The sequence below is a fragment of the Orycteropus afer genome, unplaced genomic scaffold, assembly GCF_000298275.1.
Source record: "Orycteropus afer afer isolate SDZICR_OR568_19922 unplaced genomic scaffold, OryAfe1.0 scaffold00312, whole genome shotgun sequence".
NCBI classification, from domain to species: Eukaryota; Metazoa; Chordata; class Mammalia; order Tubulidentata; family Orycteropodidae; genus Orycteropus; species Orycteropus afer.
Window position 1 is genome coordinate 653462 of NW_006921899.1, and position 25654 is coordinate 679115.

General features: G+C 41.9%; 1 protein-coding gene across 1 annotated transcript in view; it reads left to right on the forward strand.

Annotated features, from left to right (window-relative positions):
• PRKCB (protein kinase C beta) overlaps positions 1-25654 on the forward strand; it is a 580609-nt gene that overhangs the window by 487721 nt on the left and 67234 nt on the right. Inside the window, exons 11-13 of the mRNA XM_007951796.2 lie at positions 12899-12990; positions 14922-14984; positions 20771-20909. Coding sequence (XP_007949987.1) covers positions 12899-12990; positions 14922-14984; positions 20771-20909 — 294 coding nt within the window. The remainder of the gene's footprint in view (positions 1-12898; positions 12991-14921; positions 14985-20770; positions 20910-25654) is intronic.

Below are 25654 nucleotides of genomic sequence, written 5' to 3' on the forward strand. Positions count from 1 at the left end.
GTCCAAGATTATCTTCTGTGTCTGTGTTAATTGGTTTCCCTTTTCTTTGTTGAAGCGGGTCTGTGCAATCCTTCTGCCTAGTCCGCCATCTTGCCGAAACCCCCCAAATCTATTCTTTAGATGGTCTCTACATTCAGGAGAGATATAATCAAGGTCATATTTTGGCTCTCATGGCCTTGTCTGAATGGTCTTCAACTTCAGCTTCAACTTGCATATAAACAGTTGATGGTCTGTTCCACAGTCAGCTTCTGGCCTTGTTTTGGCTGAAGATATTGAGCGTTCGTATTGCCTCCTTCCACAGATGTAGTTGATCTGATTCTTGAGAGTTGATCTACATCTAGAGAAGTCCATGTGTATAGCCACCATTTATGTTGTTGAAAAAGGTATTTGCAGTGACTAAGTCATTGGTTTTGCAAAATTCTATCATGGCGATCTCCAGTATTTCTGTCACCAAGGCCATATTTTCCAACTGCTGGTGAATCTTCTTTCTTTCCAACTTTTGCTTTCCAATCACCAGTAATGATCAACACATCTTGATTGCATTGTTTGGTCAATTTCAGACTGCAGAAGTTGGTTAAAATCTTCAATTTCCTCATCTTTGGATTTAATAGTTGGTGAGTAAATTTAAATAAAAGTAGTAGTAACTGGTCTTCCTTGTAGGTGTATGGATATTATTCTATCACTGACAGCATTGTACCTCTTGAAATATTCTTTGTGACAGTGAATGCCACACCATTCCTCTTCAATTTGTCATTCCCAGCATAGTAGATCCTATGGTTGTCTGATTCAAAATGGCTAAAACCAGTCCATTTCAGCTCACTATTGCCTAGAATATCGATCTTTATGCATTCCATTTCATTTTTGGTAATTTCCAATTTTCGTAGATTCATACTTCATACATTCTATGTGCCAATTATTAATGGATGTTTGCAGCTGTTTTTTCCCATTTTGAGTCATGCCACATCAGGAAATGGAGGTCCTGAAAGCTTTACTCCAGCCACATTATTAAGGACAACTCTCCTCTGAGGAGGCAGCTCTTCCCCAGTCATATTTTATCAAATAGTGTTCTGTTATTATCCTTTTTATTTAGGTAGGCTCTGTGGTGGCATCACCCACTTCATTTCTTATTTGTGTTTATTTGCATCTTCTCTTTCTTTTCTTGGTTAAATTTGCCAGTGATTTGTCAATTCTGCTCATCTTTTCAAGGAACCAACTTCTCGTCTTGTTGATCCTTTCTATTGTTTTTCTGTTTTCTGATTCATTGATTTCTGCTCTACTCTTTATTATGTTCTTTCTTCTGGAGATTGTAGGCTTTTTTGGTTGCTATTTTTCTAATTGATGGAGTTGTTGGGAAAAGGTGTTGTATTGGTTCCTTCTTTTTTGATATGTTCATTTATTGCTGTAAATTGACCTCTGAATAGTTCTTTTTCTGTGCCCCAAAAGTTTTTGTGTATTGTGTTTTCATTCCCATTTGCTTCTAGGAATATGTATTTTTTTTTCTTCTGTTACCCAGTAGCTTTTGAACAGGGTGTTATTTGATTTCCATGTATTTCATTTTTTTCTCCTGATCATCCTATTACTGATTTCTAGTTTTATTGCATTGTGATCCAAGAATATGCTTTGAAATACTTTTGTGTTTTAAAATTTATTGAGAATTGCTTGGTGGTCTAACATACAGACTATTCTGGAAAATGACCCATATGCACTGGAAAAGAATGTATGTTGTGTTTTTGTTGGGTGGAGTATTCTATATATGTCTATAAGGTCAAGCTCGTTGATTGTGTTGTTGCAATCTTGTGTATCTTTGTTGAGTTCCTTTCTGGTTGTTCTGTGTGTGTGTTAGTCTCCTGCTGTTATTGTGGAGTTGTTTATTTCTCTTTTCAATTCTGTTAATATTTGCTTTATGTATTTTGGGGTTCTTTAATTGGGTGCACAGATATTTATTATGATTATGTCCCCTTGCTTTAATCCTTATATAGTGCCCTTCCTTGACCCATATTATGCTGGCTTTTCCCTTGAAGTCTATTTTATCAGAATTAATATTTGCCACTCTTGGTCCTTTATGGTTGCCATTAGTTTGATTTTTTTTTTCCCCATGATTTGATTTTTAATTTATTTTTACCTTTGTGTCTAACATGAAACTTTTGTAGGTAGCATATTGATGAGTCCTGTCTTCTTAACCTTTCTTTTGACTGCTGCATTTAGTTCATTCACATTCAGTGTAATTAAGGACAGTTATGAATCTACTGCTGTCATTCTTTTGTTTTTCATTGTGGTGTTGATAGTGTCTTTGTTCCAAATATTTTTCTGTGCTGGGCTCATTTAGTTATCAAATTTTCTTTGTTTATGTTGATTTTGTGTTTACTAAGTCTGTATGATTTTTTTTTTCTTTCGCATTTTGGTTAGAAGGCTTATTAGTTTTCTTTGTGGTTTCCCTGTAATTAATTTTTATCTTACTAAGTTTAAAACAGTCTGTTCTATATTGATATCATTCTGAATTCCTCTCCATTTGAAAGTTCTGTAATTATACCATTTATTCCCTCTTTTTGCTTTACTTGTTGTCTTTACAGACTGGTGCCACTAGTTCTCTATTTTCAGTCTTGTAAACTTATTTTAATTTTGTGAATTCTCTTTCTGGGTTTGTTTCTGAGTGATGTTGTCATGTGTCATGTGTCTTAATCTTAGGTTGTTGATTTTCTGTCCAAAGGGCTTCCTCTATATAGCATTACTTGTAAGGTTGCTCTGATTTTTACAAAGTCTCTTAATTTCTGTATCTAGAAATGTCCTAATTTCACCATTGTATTTGAGGGACAGTTTTGCTGGATATATAATCCTTGATTGGCAGATTTTTTTTTTCCTTTCAAGGTTTTATATATGGCATCAATTCGCCTTCTTGCCTGCATTGTTTCTGCCAAGAAATATGAGCTTAGTCTTATTGGTTGGGCTTTACATGGAACATTTGGATTTTCACAAGCAGCTCTCAAGACTTTGTCTTTGTCTTTGGTTTTAGAAAATTGGATTATGATATGTCTTGGTGACTTTCTCTTGGGGTCTATCCTGTATGGGATTCATTGAACTTCTTGGATGGATATCTTTTCTTGTTTCATAATATTAATGACGTTTTCTGCTAGCTAGTCTTAGACGATTTTCTGGGTTGTTTTTGTTTTTGTTTTTCCTTTTCCTGTCTGGAATGCACTTTATGCATTCTTCTTCATTCTTTTTTCTGATTTTTTCTCATACAAACTAATGTTGCAGGCTTTGTCTTCTAGATGGTTAAACTGTTTTTCATTCGATTTGATTCTTTCCTTTTGTCCTTCCAATGTGTTTTGTGTCTCCATAATTTTAGTGTCAATCTTTTGGATTTCTAGTTGCTTTTTTGTATGATTTGTAACTGTCTATTTATTTTGTCATTTTGCTCTTATATTGCTTTCCTGACTTCTTCTAGGTTATTGTCTATGTATTCCTTGATTTTATTTTTAGTTTCCCTGAGCTTTTTGAAGCCTATATATCCTAGTTCTTTATTTTGGTGACTTGCCTATCTTATTCTGTATCTTTGTTTGAATTGATGTTGTCTGTTGTCTCCGAGGCATTTTGGAGTTATTCTTTTTATTTGTTTTGATATATCCAGGCCAGTGAGGCAGTTGTGCTTCTTTAGTTGCTAGTTTGGCAACACTGGGGCACTGCCTGTCTGTCTCTGGGTGTGTGTGGAGTAACTGGTGGGAATGTGTGCATGGGTCTTTGTTTGTTAGCTGTGAAGAAGAGCTGCAGGATGGGATGAGCAGGTGTTTTCCACTGTCTGTCACTGATCCAATGGCACAGGAGTGGGTGATGGTGCTCACCTGTTGCGTGAGGTAGTAGGTGATAGGTGTAGTGGGTATGGCTAACTAGTGGAGAATTAATGCCTGCCACCTGTTGGAGGGAGAAGGGTGGAAAAAAGAAAAAATAACAATAAAAAATGGAGGATGGATTAGAAGAAAGATGGGCAAGGATGAAATAAGAAGAAAAGGAAGAGCGAGAAATGAACAAATAGAAAGGAAGAAGAAATAGAAAAAAACAAAAGGAAGAAAGGAAAGGGCTGGTGCACCAGGGGGCTGTGATGCAATCCATGGGAGAGATGCCCATGGAGTGGTAGGGGCCTGGAGTGCGTGAGTTCTTGAGTTCAGTGGGAGCAAGATCTGTCAATGACACAGGTTCGGGGAGGCAAAACCACACTGTCTGCTTGGTGAGTGGTGTGACAGGGGCTGGACTTTTAGTGAAAAGAAGTGGTCTGAGGAACCAAATGGGGGCTGGAAGGAGTGTGTCCCTAGCCACCGGATTGGTGTGGGTGGGAAGGGTGCTCACCCCTGGTCACTGGGAAGATGTAGTTTAGGAAGCAGACACAGCCCCTCTGTGGTCACAGTTCACTGTCATGTGACCAGTGCACTTCTGGTCACATGCTGCCCATTACCCAACTCTTGATTCCTCCAGAGCTGTCCAGGCTGTGTCTCTGTCCCAATGTGGATTTTATGAAGTTGGTTTCTCCTCGTGCATGTGTGATGCCTTCTATGTCTCACAATGGCCGTGCTTCATCAAGCCTCAGCTTCTTTTCTTCCCCAGTCACTGCCCTTTCCGTCTCCCTTTTCAATCAGCACTCAACCTAGTTCTTTATCCTTTCATTTGATGCTCAGAGTTCCAGGATCATTATCTTTGTCTGTTTCACTTGTTTTCTCTGGATCTCTGTTGCAGAGGGATTGGGTGGAGTATGTCACCATCTTGTCTCTGCTTCCATGGGACTTTTCAATGACTGATTTTTTTTTTTTTTTTCCTGGAAGTAGATCACCAGGCCTTTGGGGTGCTTTTGGTAGCCTTGAACCTCTAACCTTTTGGTTAATAGCTGAGTCAGTTAACCATTTGCCCCACACAGGACTAGCTGATGCCAAAGCCAGAGCTTTTAACCACAGTTAAAAGCTCTTTAGTCAGTTTTATATGACTTCTCTGGAAAGAAGCAGATGGCTCTGAGAAATAAAGGAACAACTTACTAATAGGATTAATTCACTGACAAGCCTGGAAAATTACTAAGATCATTCAATAGATAAGCTATCACTTCTACTCGTGTTAAAGTGTTGTACATGGAGTTAGCCACATGGTTTTTCCTCTGTCCTGGTATCTTGTTAAAAGTAGTCGGTGACCCTGGCAGTCACATAGGCATCATATCATTCTCCACTGGAATGACTTGGGGGAGACTGGTTATCTCTTTGAATTCTCTGCCCCATTCTGGGTTCTCCCAGGTGAATTTTGCTTGTACGATTCAGCCATTATTTTAGATTAGACTGTCCTCATAGTCACGCTCTAAATTTGGGAGATTCTATCCAACCATCGTGCATGATGCAGTGGCAAACAGGCTGTTAATTTTGTTTACTGATTGAATATGAGAGACAAAGGAGAAAAAGAATTTAAAATTAACCGAGGACATTTCAAGCTTCAAAGGCAAGGGCAATAGTGTAATGAAGAGCAACAACAACAACAATGACAATTTTGAAGAGCACTTTGTAAGTTGAGCAGACTGGCTAGTTTGAAGAGAAAGATGGTAAGTTGCCTCTCTGAGCTTTTAATTGGAGTTGACAGTGGAACACCCACATAGCAATGTCCTGTAGCCAGCTGGAGCTGACGGGAACTCAGGAGAGAGAGAGACAGAGGATGGAAATGTAAGTCAACATTCATCAGCCCTGAGAGATGAGAGGAGAAGCTTTGACATGTGACAAGTCCTTTTTGGAAAACTGAGCAAATAAGAGAGATTTCAACTGCAAGCTGAGTCAATATTCAATGAATAGTTTCTAATTTTCATGTAGTAGATTCCAACGTGTAAATCCTAATGAAAACCCACCAAATATGACTGTAAGACAGATCTTTGGAGGCCGTGAAATAATTTTAGAGGAAAATGGGGAACAAAGCCAAATTTCAGAAAACGATGGAGGAGAATAATTATGTAAGAATTGGAGGCAGTGGACAAGGGCTATTTAGATAGTCAAAGGCCCTATAGCATACTCTGGGCCTCCATGCAATTTATTTTATCACGTCTTTTTCAGGTTACTGTTTGAGTTAGTCTTATATTTGTTTAAACCAGGAAGGTTGGGCAATCCTACTTCCGTAGTGATACCCCAAGGAGGGGTCGCTATGAGTCAGGGCTGACTCGACGGCAAGCAACAACAACAACAACAGGACTCTCAGTTCTCTGAGGGCAAAGCCTGTTTTCTACTCATCACTTTTGCCCCTTTAACACCTAATGAGATGGATTGACACGAGAGCCACAGCAATGGACTCAAACATCAGGATTGCACAGGACTGAGCAGTGCTTCATTGTGTAATACATCAGGGCGCCATGAGTTGGAGCTGACTTGATGCCAACTACCACCACCACCACCACCACCACCACCTAAGAGCATGACTTGCATATAACGGATGCTCCATACAATTCTAGAGCTCATTTCCCTGCTCAAGATTGGCTTGATCTTGCCCCTTGAAATGTTTCACAAATTTTGATGTTCTCCACTGTGGAGTGGGAGATGAATTTTTGTGGTACATGAACAAATAAGTCATTTAAGGGATTGATACACCAAAACCAAGGAGCTCTGGTGGCAGAGTGGGTAAGACATTTGGCTACTAACCAGAAAGTCAGCAGTTCAGACCCACCAGCTGCTCCTTGAGAGGAAGATGAAGCAATCTACTTCTGTAAAGATTTACAGCCTTAGAAACCCAGTGGGGGTTGCTATGAGTCAGAATTGACTAAGTGGTAGTGGGGTTGGTCTTGGTGTTATACCAAAACCAGACTGGATATAGCATGTCAGTAATGGATTTCAGATGTATGTTTATTTTGCACAGGTATCAAAGTATAAATGAAAAAGTGAATTAATAAATATGTTAAACAGTAATTTTAGTACCAGAAGCATGCAAGTATGATAAAAATCTTGAAGCTGGCATGTGAGATGACTCAAGTGGCATTGATAGCCTTGTGCATCATAACCTGGTCCCAACCTACCTGTCTTCATTCCTCTCTCATGTAGCTTCTTGTAATCGACTCTCTTTCTCTTGATCAATAGTAGCCATAAATCCAGGGACTAGAAGTACTAACTATATTATTTCACAATGTACATTAAACTAAATGCAAATCTATAAAAGTAAAAACATATGCACCCATGTCTGTTGTAAAATCATTTCCCACTCCACTTCGAGAAACATCACTAGTTGTCATTGAGTTAATCCTGAATCCTGGTGATCCATGCATTTCAGAGTAGAAGTGAGCTCCATAGTGTTATTTAAAAAAAATAATAATAATTTTTTGTTGTTGTTTTATACAGTAAAAAATATATACCAATTCAAGTTTCGACTTGTATATTTCAGGGACATTGATGACGTTCTTTGAATGATACAACCATCCACCTTTGTCTGAGTTCTTCCTCCCCCATTAACATACACTCCCTGCCCCTAAAGTTCTTTTCTAATCTTCCGAATTGCTATTGCCAATTTGACCCCATGTTGTTGTTGTTGTTATGTGCCATCAAGTCAGACCCCACTCAGAGAGACCCCTCCTTGGGTTTCTGAGGCAATGTCACTATGGAAGTAGATTGCCCCGTCTTCCTTCCGAGGAGTGGCTGGTGGGTTCTGGTTAGCAGTCAAGTGCTTTAGGCACTATGCTACCAGAGCTCCCTGACTCCATGTAGATAGATCTTAAAAGAGCACAGTGTTTAAGGCAGGCATTCTTTACTAGATTATCTTAGGGCAGTAGTTTGAAGGATTCATCTAGCTTCCATGGCTCCAGAAAGTTTGGATTCTGTGAGTAATTGAATTTCTGTTCTACATGTCCCCCCTTTTGATCCATAGGGTTTTTAAAGGCTGATTCTTTGGAAGTAGATCACCAGGGCTTTCTCCCAAGGTATCTCTGGGTAGACTCAAATAGCCAACTGGTTAGCAGCAGAGTTCATTCGCCTTTACACCACCCAGGGACTCTTGGGAAACATTACCGTTTGGGAATGTATCTGTTTTTTCCCCTACGTCTGGGAATCCTTAGTATCAGACACTGTTGATTATTCCCAGTGGTATCTCTGGTATGGAGAATAGTCCCTGGCAGAGAAGGGGCATCATCAAGTGTTTAGACAATGAAAGGACAACAAGGTATCAAACATAATGTTTAATAGCTGGAACAATGGTGTACCAAAGCCAGGCTCAGTAGAGTTCAAACATGATGGATTTCAGGATTTCCCTGCATACACGTAACAGTAGAAACAGATCATAGAATATGGCATTACTCACAGTGGAACCATCTCCTTGTGTTAGGATCTTTACTAATGAGTTTGGGGGGCAAGTTAAGTTCTTCACAGCAGAAAGCAAGCAAGTGAGATTTCTCCCTCACTTACTTTTCTCTCTGTGGCCGTTGCCATCTGCTAGTTTTAAAAATAATTTTTAAAAGCAAGTGTTTTGGTTCTCTTCAATGTGAAGCAAAGACAGATGCTATTTTTAGGCTTGTTTTCTATTGGGGGGGAAAAAAACCCCAAAGAACCAGGAGCTGGATGTTGGCAATTCTGGCTTACTGTTTCCACTCTGCCACCAACTCATATGTGACCTTTCTGCAGTTCTTATATCCCTTGGACCTTGAGAACAGAAATGACAGCCCGTCTTCCTCTCTGCCTTCATTGGGGATGTTGAGAGAGTGAAGTTGTATTGCTCTGAGAAAGTCCTTTGGACATTTCAAAAGAAAATTGGTTAACGGTGTCCCTCTTCTGTAACCTGCAAGATTCTGTCTTAAGGTACAGTGGGGTCTCTCCATCCTTCTCTCCCCTTGTGGACAGGAAGCTCTCTGAGTAGAGGATCCATGCACACATCCATGGAATGTCTAGCCCAGAGCCTTGCATATGAGACATACTCACGGGAGGCAGCATAACACAGAGGTGGAGAGTGCAGACTCTGGACCCAGAGCAACAGGTTAAAATCATGGCTGCAACTTACCAGCTGAGCGACCTTCGGCAAGTTACTTAACCTCTCTGTGCCTCATGGTTCATGTTTCACAAAGAAGAAGGATGATGGTATTTACCATATTGGGTGCTTTAGAAAGATAAAGAAGATAGAATATATAAAGCACTTAACTAGTTGCCATAGAACTGACTCCAACTCATGATGGCCCCATGTGTTGTGTCAGAGTAGAACTGTGCTCTGTAGAGTTTTAAAAGCCGATGTTTAAAAGTAGGTCACCTGGCCTTTATTCTGAGTGGCCTCTGGGTGGACTCAAGCCACTAACCTTTTGGTTAGTGCCAAGTGCATTCTATGCACTCTACGGACAATTTAAAAAAATAATAATAATGATTTAAACATTCATTATAAGGCTAACATCATGTTAGATGCTTTGTATATGTCATCTTTTAAAATACTCCCTGAGGCAGGTGTAACAAGGCTTGGTTTACATGTAACAAAAAAAAGTGGAGATCAGTGAGGTTGAGTAACTGCTTGGCGTTGCACAGCTAATAAATGGTAGAACAAGCCCTCAAGTCCTACATTGGTTTTCAAGCTGGTCCCTTTGCCTGGCACTTCACTTCTCCACCACTCCTGCTCCTAGTCTCATAGCCCAACACAGTGGTTTGACAACTTTTAGCAGCAAACCAGCGTAAGAAACTCATTCTACAACGAGACCCAGCCTGACTTCTCTATAAGTAAAGCACACGTTTCACAAAAGAAGACTTGGTATTGGTGGCGTCCTGTGCAGGGCAGTCTGATCATTTCCATTCGGTTCTCCTCCTTTTGCTTTTTTTAAAGTTGCTCATGACCCACCCACCAAATTGACTTAGAGAGTAGTCGTTAATAAGACACAACTTGCAGTTTAAAACGTGCTGACTTGGCTTAAATAAGCAGGCAGTGCCATCAGGCATTACATTTATTTACAGTTTGCAGCACTGCACATGCTTTATTTATGCCATCTGGTCATTCAGAATGAAGGAGGGTTGACTGTATTATCCATATTTTGCAAATGGAGATTTTGAGGCTCAGAGATATCAGGTGGCCTTCTCAAGCCCACCTAGCTAGACAGCATGGAGCGTGGGCTTTGAGTCCAACCTTCTGACGCCAGGACCGGGGTAGTCCATGATCTCCTGCTGCCTTCGAGCATCATTCATTCACACTCGCTTTGGGCCAGGCAGGGGGCTGGATTCTTGGGGCACAGTCCAATGTGGTCTTTGTCTTTTTGGAGCTTTCAGTCATACCTGGCTTTAGACAGTTTTTTTCAGACTGAAAATCAAAGTCCTTGTGATCTGTGATCTGTTCCTTGATCCCTTCTCTTACTTCTTCTCCTAACCTTGTCTTCCTTGCTCCCTCCCTCTTCTCCAATCACACTGGCCTTCTCACGGTTCCTGAAGCACATTGGGCATCCAGTGGCCTCAGGGCCTTTGCACAGGTTGTTTCTTCTGCCTGGTAAGCCCTTTCTTGAGATATTTGCAGAGCTAATGCCATCACTGTTTTCAAGTGTGCTGAAATGTCTTCTCAATAAAGCTTGCCCTGACCGCTTCATGGAAATTGGAACCACTTTCTCCCATCCCATCCAGTCCCCCTTATTCTCCTTTGTTGTTTTATTGTTTTATACTTACTACTTTTTAACATTCTATATAATTTACTTATTTATTAGGTTTAGTGTTTATTATCTTTATTTGCCTCCCCCAACTCGAATGAAAGATAACATCAGGGATTTTGGTTGACTTTTGTTCAGTGCTGCACTCTCAGCACCTAGAACCTAATACTTAGTGGGGATCTATAAATATGTTTTTTGAATTGACAAAGAGTGAATAAATAAATGGAGTAAATAACCACTCAGTTAAATAGATAATTATCATTTATGACAAGCAATCAAAAGAAAAAACACAAAGCTCATGAAATAATGTTAATAGGCACACTAATTATAGACTGGGATGGGTTAGAGAGGTGATTTTTTTAGGCTGAAGACACGAAAGGGACTTCTCCCTTCTGTTTCACTAGTGCAGACCTTTGCTTGCAAACCAAAGGAATGTAGCACCAAGAGGTGATTTGACCCAGCAGAGTCTCTGAGAAGAGGTGAAGTCATTCATTCACTGAGCTAATACTCTTGGATGGGAGGAGAGAGTACGATTCAGTGACAGACGCTGCCCAGGGACCATGACATACCATACGTCTATCTTGTTTAATGACAACAGCCCTGTGGTTCTGTTGTTGTCATTGTTTTCCCAATGAGGAAATCCAGATGTTAAATAACTTTTCCAAATCCACTCAGCTAGCAAGAGGCAGAGCTGGTTTTCCAAATAAAACCCCCTTTGGAACCAAAACCTGTGTTCTTTCACTCTGTGGGCACCTACCGTGTGCTCCTCATGGTCCCAGGAGTGGGGCTTAAACAAACGTGGAGGACATACATAGCCCCTGACTAGAAGGAGCTCACAGTCCCTCTTGAAAGACACTTTGAAAGAAGTGCCCTGAATAGGGTATACGTTGGTTTGTTTTGGTTTTTCCCTGCCTCCAATTCTTTCACTTCTAGAGTTGCCCTCGTAGACCAGTATTTTCAAACTTGGAGCATAAATGGGTTTTGTCATTGTTGTTTTTTCATAGTCACTGTGTTCTCTAAGAAATCACTGCAACACTCATGGCTTATAAACAACAATAAGTATTTATTATCTAGTGGGGCAGTGCCTAAGGCATTTAATGGCTAACCAGAAAGTTGGCAGTTCTAAACCCATCAGCTATTTCTGTAAAGATTTACCACCTTGGAAACCCAAAGGGAGTCACTATGAGTCAGGATCCACTCAGTGACACTGGGTTTTTATCTTACAATCAGTGTGGGTCGGGAGTTCAGGAGTGGCTTCTCTGGGTGGTTCTGGGTTGGGGTTTGGAGCCCTGGTGGTGCAGTGGTTAAAGTGCTTAGGTGCTAATGTTTTGATTCTTACCAGCCACTCCATGGGAGAAAGATGTGACAGTCTGCGTCTATAAAGGTTATAACCTTGGAAACCCTATGGGGCAGTTCTCTGTCCTATAGGGTTGCTATGACTCAGAGCCAACTGATATTTTTGGCCTGGGTTGAGGTCTCAAGTGAAGTTTAGTCAGAATTCTTACTGCAGTCATCTGAAGGCTTGACTGGGGCTGGCAGATCTGCTTCCAAAGGGTTCACTTACATGTCTGGGGGTTGCTGCTGCCTGGTGGCAGGAGGCCTTAGTTCATTAACATGTACCTTTCAGTAGCTGCTTGAGTGTCCTCATGACACGGCAGCTGGCTTCTCCCAGAATGAGCATTCCATCAGAAAACGAGGTGGAAGCTGTCGTGTATTTTATAACTAGTCCCAGAAATCACACCATGTCATTTGCATAATATCCTGTTGGTTAGACAAGTTAGTTCTATTCATTGTGGTAAGGGACTATGCAAAAGCATGAATACCAGGAATGAAAACCACTGGGCAGCCATCATGGAGGCTGACTGTCACAGCTACCTAACCAGTTGCCATCAAATTGACTGCCTCATGGTGACCCCAGGTGTGTGAGAATAGTTCTTCGCTCCATAGGGTTTTCAGTGGCTGTTGTTTTAGTGGCACACATACTACTTGGAGAGACACTGGGCCTGGCAAATGCACAGCTCCCTGGGAGTTCTGGCTGTTTGATTACAGATCTCAGATAATCAGGGATTCCTATTTGGAGCTTGAGAAACTACCAAACCAAACCCACTGCCATAGAGTGAGATCCGACTCACAGCGACTCCTCCTTGGGTTTCTGAGGCAGTATTACTACAGAAGTAGATTGCCCCTTCTTCCTTCCGAGGAGTGGCTGGTGGATTTGAACTGCCAGCCTTCTGGTTAGCAGTCAGATGCTTTCGGCACTGCACCACCAGAGCTCCTACAGGATGCTGATTTTGCTTTGTTCTCTTCTTCCAGGACCGCCTGTACTTTGTGATGGAGTACGTCAACGGGGGTGACCTTATGTACCACATCCAACAAGTTGGCCGGTTTAAGGAGCCTCATGCTGTGTACGTGGGAACCTATGCCAGGCTTTGCCAATTCGAATAAGTGGGTTGGTTGGCAGTGCCTTTGGGTTTTTAGGCAAAGAGGGGTTTCAGACATCTGGGGCTTCTTCATGAGAAGGGTAAGGCCAGTAGAGAAGGGTGTCCTACTTCATATGGGAAACTTCTTTCTTTCCTGCCACCAAGTAAGAACCTGATTCTCTAAAAACACAGCTATTTCTTTAGCTCCAATTCTTGGCTCTGACTCTTTTTTTTTTTTTTTTCCTTACCTCTGTCTCTTTAGCAAGCCCCTCCAGCTTCCTTGGTGAATCTCATTGTAGGTTGTACTTGTTCATTTGCCATATTTATTGAGAGTTTATTAGGTTCCATACCTTACATGCTTAACCAGTGTGGTCTCATTTAATCCTGAAAGCAACTCTAGAAGGCAAGTGTCCTCATCTGTGCTTTGCAAACAACAAAACGGAGATGCAGGGTGTTTGGAAGATTTGCTCCAGATCACAGAGTTAGTGGGAGGTGCATCCACAATTCTGACCAAATCCCTTTTCCCTGAGTTCTCTGTCCCACACCATTCTCCAGTGACCTCAAGTGCCTTCACTCTAGGGAGATGAAGGGCCCCATTGAACCATGGCCACGGCTGTGGGTCCGGGATGGGGAATCCCTGATTCAATTCTGGATTTTTAGAAATGTGTTTTCCCACTGAATCCATTCACCCCCTCCCCTTTCAGTCCACAGAGCAGCCAGTCTTCTCTTTTCAGCCCACAGATCTGCCCATGTTACTCCCCCTAGTTAATCTCTGACAAATAGGAACATGGCAAGTCATAGATTGAGCAACAGTAACCTCTTCTAGGAAGTTTGCCCTTATGGCTCAGTGGTTACAGGATTCAGCTGCTATCCCAAAGGTGGGTGGTTCAAACCCACTAGCTGCTCTGTGGAAGAAAGATGTGGCAATCTGCTTTCATAAAGATTTACAGTCTTGGAAAGCCTATGGGGCTGTTCTGCTGTGTCCTGTAGGGTCGCTATGAGTCAGAATTCACTCCATGGCAATGAGTTTGGTTTCTTTCTTTCTTTTTTTGTTTTTTTGGTCTAGGGAGTTTGCTAAGATCTTACTGCCTGTCCAGAAAGTCATCAGAGATCATGTAGGCCCCCAGTCCTTCATCACAGAGGCTTGCTGGTTTCTATTCAGTTCAGCCTTTGCCCTTTCTTTTCTCCCATGTGCCAAAGTTGTGAGCACTATGTTGTGGCCACAGACCTTAATTCTTTTATCACACAAGACATATTGTCAGGACACTTGACACAGTTCCCTACAGCCCTGTTCCACCTTGATGGTAGAACTTGGCTTTCTATTTCTCGTAACCTCTTTCTTTCTGGACCTTCATGATGAGTTTACGCTTCAGACAGATGCTGTTTCCAATCCTGGCTGTAAGATTCATTAGCTTTGTAACTCGGCCAAGTCATTTTATCTCTCTAAGCTTCAGCTTAAGGAGCTCACTATGAGCTGGAATCAACTCGATGGCAGTGGGTAAGCCTCAGTTTCCTCATTTGAGGAACAGAGGGTAAAAATTGGACCTACGTCATAGGATTGCTATGAAGACTAAATCAGAAAATACCTAATTCTCTGATGGTAAACCTTCAACAAATGTTAGTTATAATTATTAAACTATAGTTTTCCATCCAGTCCATCATATGCTTGGCCCCCTGCTCCCTGTACAATTGCTGAACCTCTGCCCATCCCCAGTTGTCTTTAAGACAGCCTTGTAGCTCTCAAAACCACTGTAATCCATCCATCTACTCAGCATTTTATGAGCTATATGACTGACCATCCATGGTGAGACTGTAATGCCCTATGCCTACTTCAAAATTGTATTTAATTCTGAAGCTTGTCATGCATGTGGTGTCCTTGACTTTTCTCTGTTGCTTTTTCTTAAAAACAATTTCAGATTCTACGCCGCAGAAATCGCCATCGGTCTGTTTTTCTTACAGAGCAAGGGCATCATTTACCGGTAAGTAGCAGCATTTTTCATCTCCTCATTTTCCTGCACTCCTCCCTTCCTTGCCTCTTTCTTTAACTGCTTTTAAAATTAGAATCCTTGGTGGGGGAGGAATCCTCCTGTACTAAGTTGGGCGTGTGTTCTGCCAGGCAGCGTCGCCCACTGCCCTGGCAAAATTTGGGCATCTCTATATGTTGGTAGAAAAATCTCTGTGGACTCTGCCACCAGCAATGGTTTGAAATCTTCCAACATGAGAATGTTTGCTCTGAAAGAAACAGGCTCACCACTGGAACCTCAGTACCTCTCTCTTGCTCGTGGACCCCACATTTGGCAATCAAGCAAAGAAGTTTGGCTGGCAGAATTTGATAGATCGTATTATTATTATTATTTTTTTTTTTTTTGCTATGTAATAACAACTTGGAAATGGATCTCTGAATAGGTTGTCCTGAAAGGCAGGATTAAGTTTTGGACTTGGCATTTGCCTCATTTTGGGGGAGCAAATGAATGATCATAGCTGTATGAGTCATACAGTTTTATATTCTATCTGGGCATGGACCAGTAACTTGAAATTTGCCTAAGGTGCCATGAGACCAAATAATGAGGCTAGCAGCTCCATGATGGTGATGTGGGAATTTATTACGGGCTTGCTGACTGAGGCTGGTCCCTGAGTGGCAGCATGGTCAAGTTGGGTCTCCTTTGCCCCCAGAGGTAGGCAGGGGCTTTTATAGCTCTGGCACACAAAGGTGGCTCCGTTCTGGGGCTCCAGACCTCCAAGGCTACCCCAGCAGGTGTTATGTAAGAGTGATTTAGCAAGTGTAAGTGAGCTAGCAGCAAATAAGGACATAGTCATATTTTCCCCCCAAGAGCCTGTTCTCTTATATGTAAGGTCAGCTATGGAGCCTGAGGCTATTAGTGAGGCCATGGTGTCCAGTCCTCCTCATGCTACATGGGTGCAAATGGCACAGTCAGCACAGGGTTGGACTGCTTTGTTATGCAAAAGAGGCTGGCAGGGTCATGGGGCTTCCAGATACCACTTAGCAGGGACAAGGGTCTACCTCAAAGACCATGAGGAGCCATAAAAGCCTATTTCCTTTATTCATTTGACAAATATTTATCAAAAGCCTACTGTATGCTTCATGTGCATGTCATGTCATGATGTGACATCATATTTGATAAAGTAGAAGGTCAACAGAAATGAGAGAAGCCCTCGGTGGGATGAATTGACAAAAAGGTGCAACAGTAGACTCAAAACCATGGAGGCGGTGCAGGCCCAGACAGTGCTTTGTTCTGTTATACATAAGGTTGCCAGGGGTCGGAGCTGACTAAAGGACAACTAAGAACAAAACAACGGTTATGTGCCAGATACTTTTCTAAGTGACGGAGATACAGTAGTGAACAAAACAGACAAAACCCCTGCCCTTGTGGAGCTTATATTTCTAGAGGCAGGAGACAGATGAGTAAATCATAAAAATATACTGTCAAGTGGTAATAAGTGCAATGGAGAAGAAACATCAAGCAGGTAAGAGCTTTGTATGTACCAGGAGTGGTGAGCTCTTTTCATTCAGTAGAAAGCATGGCAGTTAGGGTCTGGGGACTCAGAATGACCCAGGAACCTTAGGCCTCTGTTTGCAACTGATGGATGTGGGATTGGGTTGGTTGCCCAAGGCTGCTGTAACAGAGGACCATCCATTGTTGTGTTGTTGTTGTTAAGTGCCGTCGAGTCGTTTCCGACTCATAGCGACCCCATGCACAGCAGAACGAAACACTGCCCGATCCTGCACCAGCCCCACAATCCCTGCTATACTCGAGCCCATCATCGCAGCCACTGTATCAATCCATCTCGTTGAAGGCCTCCCCCTCTTTCGTCGACCCTCCACCCTACCAAGCATGACATCCTTCTCCAGGGAATGGTCCCTTCTGACAACATGACCAAAATAGGTGAGACGAAGTCTGGCCATTCTTGCTTCCAAGGAGCATTCTGGCTGCACTTCCTCCAGGACAGATCTGTTAGTTCTTTTAGCAGTCCATGGTACTTTCAGCATTCATCGCCAGCACCACAACTCAAAAGCATCAACTCTTCTTCGGTCTTCCCTATTCATTGTCCAGTTCTCACATGCATACAAGGTGATTGGAAATATCATGGCTTGTGTCAGGCGCACCTTAGTCCTCAAGGAGATATCCTTGCTCCTCAGCACTTGAAACAGTTCCTTCGCAGTTGACTTTCCCAATGCTACACGACGTCTAATGTCCTGACTGCTGCTTCCATTGGCATCGATTGTAGAACCAAGCAATGTGAATTCCTTGACAACCTCAATCTTCTCTCCATTGATTGTGATGCTGCTCATTGGCCAGTTGTGAGGATACATTAGTGGCTTACAACAGCAGAAGTGATTCTCTCACAGTTCTGGAGGCTAGAGCTCCAAAACCAAGGTATGAGCAGGGCCATGCTCCCTCTGAAGGCTCTAGGGAAGAACCCTTTCTAGCCTCTTCCTTGCTTTGGGTGCCTCCTAGCATCCTTGAAGTTCCTTGGCTTGTGTCTACATCACTCTAACCTCTGCTTCTATCGTCATATGGGCTTCTTCCCTGTGTGTCTGAGTCTATGTGTGTCCTCTCCTCTTCTTACAAAGATACCAATCATATTGGATTTAGGGTGAGCCCTAAATCCAATATGACCTCATCTTGATTAATTACATCTGCAAAGACTTCATTTCCAAATCAGGTCATACTCTGAGGTTCCTAGTGAACCTCAGAGTGAATGAGTTTTGGGGAACACTGTTCAATCCAGTAAAGAGCCCTGGTGATGCAGTGATTACATGGTTGGCTGCTAGCCTAAAGGTTGGTGGTTCAAATATCTGGCTGTTCCATGGGAGAAAGATGTGTCAATCTGCTTCTGTAAAGATTTACAGCCTTGGAAACCCTATGGGGAAGTTCTACTCTGTTCTGTAGTGTCACTGTGAGTCAGAGTGGACTTGATGACAACAAGGTGTTTTTTGGGTTTTCTTTTTTTATTCAGCAAGAGAGAGACTAAAAGGCATAAAGAGATTGATTAGTCCTGGTAGTCTCAAGGCCAAAAGTGGATGTGAGTCTGTGTGTGCTGGTGGGATGGGGGAGTGGATGGTGGATCCTTAAGTGAAGCCTGCAGAGTTGTTGTTTTTTTTTTTTCCCCCATGCCTTGAAGTGCTGATATGAAATCTAGTTGGGGGGACGGGGTGATCTCATCCTGAGCACACAGGCTTCATGCCAGTGGCATCACTAGGGATTTGTGAGAAATACAAGGTAGCACTGTCAGAGAAGGTGATGCCAAGACGAGTGTCTATAAAATTTTTGTGCAGTGTTTCAGCAGAAATCTTTTCTTTTTTATATAAAAACATCCTTGTGGTTAGTCATAACAACAAAAACATTTTTCATAAGCCCATCTTATATGTATCAATATACCTACAAGGCTAAAACTCTCTGCTAATCTTTGAGTTTTCTAATACTCTGCAGTCATAGCTGTCATTATTACCCAATAACAATGGTACTTCAAATCACGTGGTTCTGTCTGCGTGCACTATAAGCATGCACTGTTGTTTTTGTTGCTGCTGGTGTTTTTATATTCACAGATTGTATTATATTTTCTGGTGTTCTAGGTACAATATTGTGGTAATTAGTATTTGCAAACCGATATCAATAGCTCTTTTGAGAATGAAGTAGTAATCAAAGGAAAAGAAAGAGAAAAATCAAAAAAGGCTTCCATTCAATTACTAATAATGTTGTAACTGATACCGTAACTCACCGTAGAAAGATTTTACAGAACAATTTTGTTGTTAGTATTCATATAATTTAAGGAATTTACAGCTATATTTTTCATACGTTATTCTATGATTAAAATTTATAATAAACGTTAGTAAGGATTCTGTATGATCTGGTACAAGAGGAGGTCCACAGGAGGGGTGCCACCACGAATTACCATCCTGGGTGACACCATCCCTAATGACGTCACACTCCATGCTCCCCATTCATGGAGAGCATCCCATAGTGGGGGGATGAGCATCAGGAAGAGGTGTGCTTATTCTTGACACATGTGAGATCTTAGTGAGGGCAGAGAAACAGAGAGAGTAATAATAATAATGTCCATTTTAAATACTGGAGTCATTCTGCGCATGCTTGTCCTCAGTGAACATTTGTCACCATGTGGGTATGAGATGTTACATTTGGATCCTCTGATCCCTCAGTTCTCCTGTTGACTTTCACAGTGACAGCATCTCGCATGCTCGTGTGATTCTGACGTTGAAAGATACACATTACCTTCCAAATGATGTGCGCCCTAAAGTCCTAGAGACAAGAGTTGGGCTCCACACCATTCATGGCTTGAGAATGAGGGGCAGCGTGTTTCTTCATAGAAATGTTAGGATGTTCTCCTCCCAGGATACTAGAGTAGGCACAAACCACAAATGTCCACCGCCCAAGTAAGATGACTTCAGGAAAAGTCTGAGTTGAACATCGAGCCATTGTGTGTCTGGAAATGGAACTCCCCTACCTTCTCTTGAGGCCAGGGAAGTCTGGCCCATGGATCATCGCTACTCACTGGTACAGAAATACCAAGTGTTGACTACGGAGTGGGTGTTCAGGAAGAAGAAACTGTGTTGATACTGGAGTGATTCAGTATAGTGGGGATGTGCAGTGATTTCCCCAAATACCAAACTCTCCTGACCAACACAGATGGAAATAACATACTGAGAAATTAGCACTTATCCTTTAGCTTAAAGCTCCACTGTCACCTCCTTAGAAAGCTCTTCCCTGACACCCTATTTCAAGGGACCTCCCCCAGTTGCTGTCAGTCTGTCTCATCATCCTCTTTATTTTCTTCATGCCACTTATCAGAATCTATAACATTCATGCTTATAGGTTTGAAGGCGTGTTCACTGTCTTCTTCCTTACACTAGAATTTGGTCTGATAGGAACAGGATATTTGCTTCTCTGGTTCACAGCTATCTACTCAGTTCCACACATAGTGCTTGTCACATAGTAGATGCACAACAAATATTTTTGGATTGAAAGAATAAGTGGAAGCTCCTGGCTTATGCTCTGAGGAGCTGCTCTAGGAGAGCTTGGAACATTCAAAGTTAAATAAGGTTCTCCTAATCATTGTTTCTCTCTATGATCTTCAAAGACAGAAAGAAAGTAATTTTGTGAAAAATGTATATTCCTACCAAAGATAAAGGGTCATTGCGTTGCAAAGGTCAACTCTTGGAATTGTGGGTACAAGAACTCTATGGATGGACACTCCACCTTTTGTTTAACTTTCTGTGGATCTTTCTTTCCTCAAATGCTGTCTCATCATGTCCTTGGAGACACTTGGCGTAGTTAACTCTATAGAAATAATAATAAAAATAAGGCATACAGGTTTATTATAGATCTTGTTTTATCTCCCTGCCAGATTGTAAGCTGTTGGAAAGCAAGGGCTGGTTTACGTTCACCTCTGTCAATGGGTGGTACCAGTGGTTAACACTAGGCTGCTAACCAGAGGGTTGGAGGGTTGAATCCACTCAGAGGCATTTCAAAAGAATGGCCTGCTGATCTACTTTGGAAAACCCAGTCATTAAAACCCTTCGGAGCACAGGTCTGCTCTGACACACATGGATTCTCTATGAGTCGATTCCAAAATAGTTGGTTTCTCATGTATATGTGTCTCCACTAGACCCAGTACATACGACACACCAGGATGTATGGTTTGCACACAATGAGTGGCTGTTGGCTGACTTTAATTAAGTCATTTAAGCATTTAATTGAATCCCTAATACTTATGTCTGCTGCAGTGACCTAAAACTTGACAATGTGATGCTGGATTCTGAGGGGCACATCAAGATTGCTGATTTTGGCATGTGTAAGGAAAACATCTGGGACGGGGTGACAACCAAGACGTTTTGTGGCACTCCAGACTACATCGCCCCTGAGGTGAGAGCTTAATGGGCCCCTGACACGTGTCTGTGCTATAATGATGTCTTTCCGGCTCCCAAGATGGCTGTGTTGGAGCTGAGGAGGGTAGAGGGTGGTACCTGGCAAAAGCAAACCTCAAACCGAACCCGCTGCCATGAAGTCGATTCTGAGTCATAGCGACCCCTCAGGCTGGTCCTTATCCTGTGCTCAGAAATCATTCCTTTGAGCTCACACATGCAAATTAACTTAGCACACATCCAGAAGCTCGGGCCCAAAATACACGAAGGTTTGGGAGAAAATTTAAATAAAACTCCAAAGAGCCATCCACCACACCCCAGTAAAATTCCTTGTCAAGCTGCTGTGGCTCATGGCTATATGACGCCACCTCCTAATTATGCCATTGAAATGTTTGTTAAGTGGGGGGAAGAGGAGAGGGAGAGAGAGAGAAATCCCCTCGGCTGACAGAGGATCTGTGTACCGATAAGCTGTGATGAACTAAGAAAGATGCCGGATTTTTTTTTTTTTTTTTTCCTATAATCAAGATTTAATTCTAGTGCCTTCTGTTCCTTCCCAAAGGAAATGGTCAGTTGCAGAATGGATTTTCCCAACATATCATGGCCCAATCATTTGTGCCAGAGGAAGCTTTCCTTTTCCTCTAAATTCATTCATGGAATGATGGAATTCGGCCATCTGTTACTGGATTGGTTTTTTGTTTGTTTGTTTTTTAAGGAAAGACGGTGGGGTTATAGCACAGAGTCTTGGAAATGGACATTGTATGGTTTCTCTTTTCTTGACTGTTAGTGACTCTATTCGTAGCAATGGTTATGGAAGGCCCCAGGTCATGAAATGGAGCTCTGTGGTTAACGCATTCAGCAGCTAACCAAAAGGTTGGTGGTTCAAACCCACCAGCCGCTCCTTGGGAAAAAATGAGGCAGTCTGCTTCTGTAAAGATTGTCAGCCTTGGCAATCCACTGGGGCAGTTCTACTCTGTCCTAAGGGTTGCTTGGAGTCGGAATTGATGTGATGACAGTCGGTTTTTTTTTTTTGTTTTGTTTTTTTTAAGGTAATGAAATAACTCAACACAGAATGTAAAACTGTTGTACTCTTTGACCAAAGCAGTTCTTCTTCTAGGTCCTTAGTTTATAAACACACACACAAGGGTAGAAGGATATTTGTTCAAAGTCTTTTCACTGCAACACTATTTTTTTAATAATGAAACATAGACAGTAACCACAATGACAATAAAGGAATGATTTGCTAAAAGATGCTGCATCTATATTAGAAAGTACTGTGCATCCTTACAAAAATCAGGGTGCACCTAGATTACTAACTTGACCCATCTTCATCCATAAAGCAATGCCCTGTACACCATGACGTGTTTATAATATAGACTGCTAGTAGGCATCAGTTCAAAAGAGCGAAACAGAGTCACATGAGGTATGGAAAGATCTTCAAGACATATTGCCGAGAGAAAAAAAACTCCAAGTGCAGAGTGATAAATACAGTATGATGCCATTTATGGAGGAAAAAAATCTACAGAACACTGCTGTATATTTTCTGTTTGTGTAGAGATCTGGAAGGTAATAGACTGACTTGCTAACACTGGTTACCTCTGAAGATGAGGGCATGGTAATGTCAAATTCAGTTCAAACTGTATGTTTTGATTGTTTACAACGTAAATGTATTTGTGTATTATGGAGGTAACCCATTTAAAAATGAACCTTTTATTGGGGCAGAATGGAATTTTCCCTGTTAGCAGACTTAGATCTATTATAATTTTGTTTAATTAATTAATTAGGATATCAGACACAATTGATAACACAGTTGCTTGACGTGCTCGTGAGCTCAATGATCTCTGATTCTCGACCCTAGTTGAACTTTAGAGTCGTGTGGGGAGCTTGTAAAGTATCAGATGGCCAGCCTCAATTGAATCAGAACTGCTGCACAGTGGGGCCCAGTCTCTGTGGTTTTCTAATGTCCCCGGTTGAGTGTGACTCCAGTAATCATGGACAGGGCCCAAGCTGTGTTACTGGGGAAATCGCATCCTCCTTGCAGCCCAGGGGTGGCAGGTGTCCATCCCAGCTCAGCAGTTACCTAACCCATCACCTCTGGTGATTCCTTTCACTTCCCTGGCTTCTCTTTTCCTTTGTGAAAGGATTGACTTGTTGGGTTCCATGAGGATCAAATAAGACATGAAGAGCTTTCAATGTGTGAAAACACTCAACGAGAAGTGTTCTCACAGCAAGCTTTCCCTTCAGTGTCTTGTAGATTATTCTCCTCAGAGTACATTTCTGATTTTCGTGGGAGTCAAGGTGGGAGACAGAGTTTGATAAACAGACACTCACTTTACAGCCAGATTTCCTGAAACACCTTTATTGTGTAAAACCTCAAAAATGGAATTAGAGAACTTTCTAGTGATAGCTAGCTTTTTTTTATTATTATTTTATTGTGATATGGGTGAAAGTTTACAGAGCAAATTCATCTTCCATACAACAGTTCATGTACACTTTGTCTCATGACATTGAGTGCTGTTTCCCCACAATGCAACAGCTCTCCTCCCACTCTTGTAGGCCACCTCTTCCCTGTATCCTTCCCTCCCATACACTCCTGCCCCCTGAGCCGTCTCCTTGTGCACACACAGCCCTTCTACTCTGATTGATCTCTCCAAGGAGTGTATCTACCTCATGTAAATGTTCAGCCCATATGCCTGTCTTTCGTTTGGCTGGAAGCCACAGAAGTGGGCTCAATTCCAGACCTGAAGGGCAGCTAGGAGCCATAGTATCAGGGGTTCCACCAGGCTCTATCACACCAGATAGCTAGCATTTTGAGGACATAATGTGTGAGAGGCACATAACATCTCATCCTCACAAACCTCCAGGAAATAGATAACTTTACTGTATATTCTGGTTCCCTAGTGCTGCTCTGACAAGTTGTTGTTGTTGTTGTTATGTACCGTCTAGTCGGCCCCGACTCATAGCAACCCTTCCTTGGGTTTCAGAGGCAGTATCACTACAGAAGTAGATTGCCCGCTCTGACAAGAATATACCACAAATGGGATGGCTTAAACAAACAGGAGTTTATTCTTAAAGTTTGGGAAGCTAGAAGTCCAAGTTTAAAGTGCCAGGCTCTAGGGACTGGGTGAAAGCTCCTCGACCTTGGGGTCCAGCTCTGCCTCCTGCTCCTGGCCCACTGGAGCTAGAGGTGTTTCTTCAGTCAGACAGCTGCTGGCTGCTGAGACTGAGAAGTCCAAGGTTGACAAGTAAAAAGGCACAGTTCTGATGTTACCAAACCACACAGCAGGCCATTAATTCAAGTTCATTGTAAGTCCCAAGGTCGGCAGAGCATGGCAGGCTGCTGAACAATGACACAGCTACATGCAGGGTCCAAGCATGCCATAAGCTAGAGACCATTCCCAAGGCTTCTCCTTATATACAGGAAGCAGACCACATTCCAAAGGCAGCTACTTAGCTGCTTATGGTAGATCCCACCATGGAGTTGATTGTCAATCTCATCATGGGGAATAATACCACCAGCTGCCCAGCCACTCAACCAGGCCCAGCCAAGTTGACACACAAACATAACTACCACACTGTATATAGACAAAAAGTGAGACTTAAAGAAATTAAGTAACTTCCCCCAAGATCACACAGCTGGTAAATAATACAGTCAGGACTCTAAATCTTGACTGTCTCACCTTCAAACTTCAGATGGTCACCCTTGCTATATTACCTCGTAATCCCTTTGATGCCCCTACATACTGATATCGGAAGGAAGGTTGGGCAATCCTACTTCCGTAGTGATACTGCCTCGGAAACCCAAGGAGGGGTCGCTATGAGTCAGGGCCAACTCGACGGCACATAACAACAACAACAACAACATACTGAAAGATGGACCATCACACAGCTACTCTAAATTTCACCCTTTTTTGGCAATTTGTTTATATGTGTACAAAAACTCAAAACTGGACACACCATTTGAGCCACCAGTTCTACTGCTAGAGATTTATCTAAGGAAATAATTGGACAGATGTCCAAATATCTCATTAAAAGGATATCTAGTGCCATGTCTGAAGAAACCTCTCCATTGAGAATTGATAAAATAGACTTTGGTATATCCATTCAGTGGAATGTTATGTGGAGGTAAAAACTGATTATGTGGCTGCACAAATATTAGTATGAAAACAAGTGAATAGAATATTAGCAAAGGGTTTATGCTTCTGTAAAACACACACACATTTAAGATGTATTCATAGAAAAAAGTCTAAAAGGAAGCAGAGCAAATATTAATCATAAGTTTTCTTGTGATAAAGTATTATGAGTGATTTTCATTTGATTCTCTTAACTTATCTGTATTTTCTGAGTAAACTGTATATTAGTAATAAGTGTTGCTTTTATAATGACAAAAAAGAATGTTTCTTCTTAAAAGTACCATACCCTTTGTTTGTTACCAGGGATGGGAGGGAGTATTGCTAGATAGGTAGAGACAAGTATTGATTTGGGTGAAGGGAAAAGCAATATACCAAAAGTGAGTAACCAACACAATAACACTAAGGCAAAGGAAGGCACAGAGAGATGAAGAGGAGGTGAAAGTAAATAAATAAATAAAAATACCACACTCTCGACTCAACAACAAAAAGACAAATAACACAGTCAAAAACAAGGCAAAGAACACAAACAGACACTTCACCAACAAGGATATGCAGATGGCCAACAGACACATGAAAAGATGCTCAACATCATCAAAACCACAATGGATGCCATTTC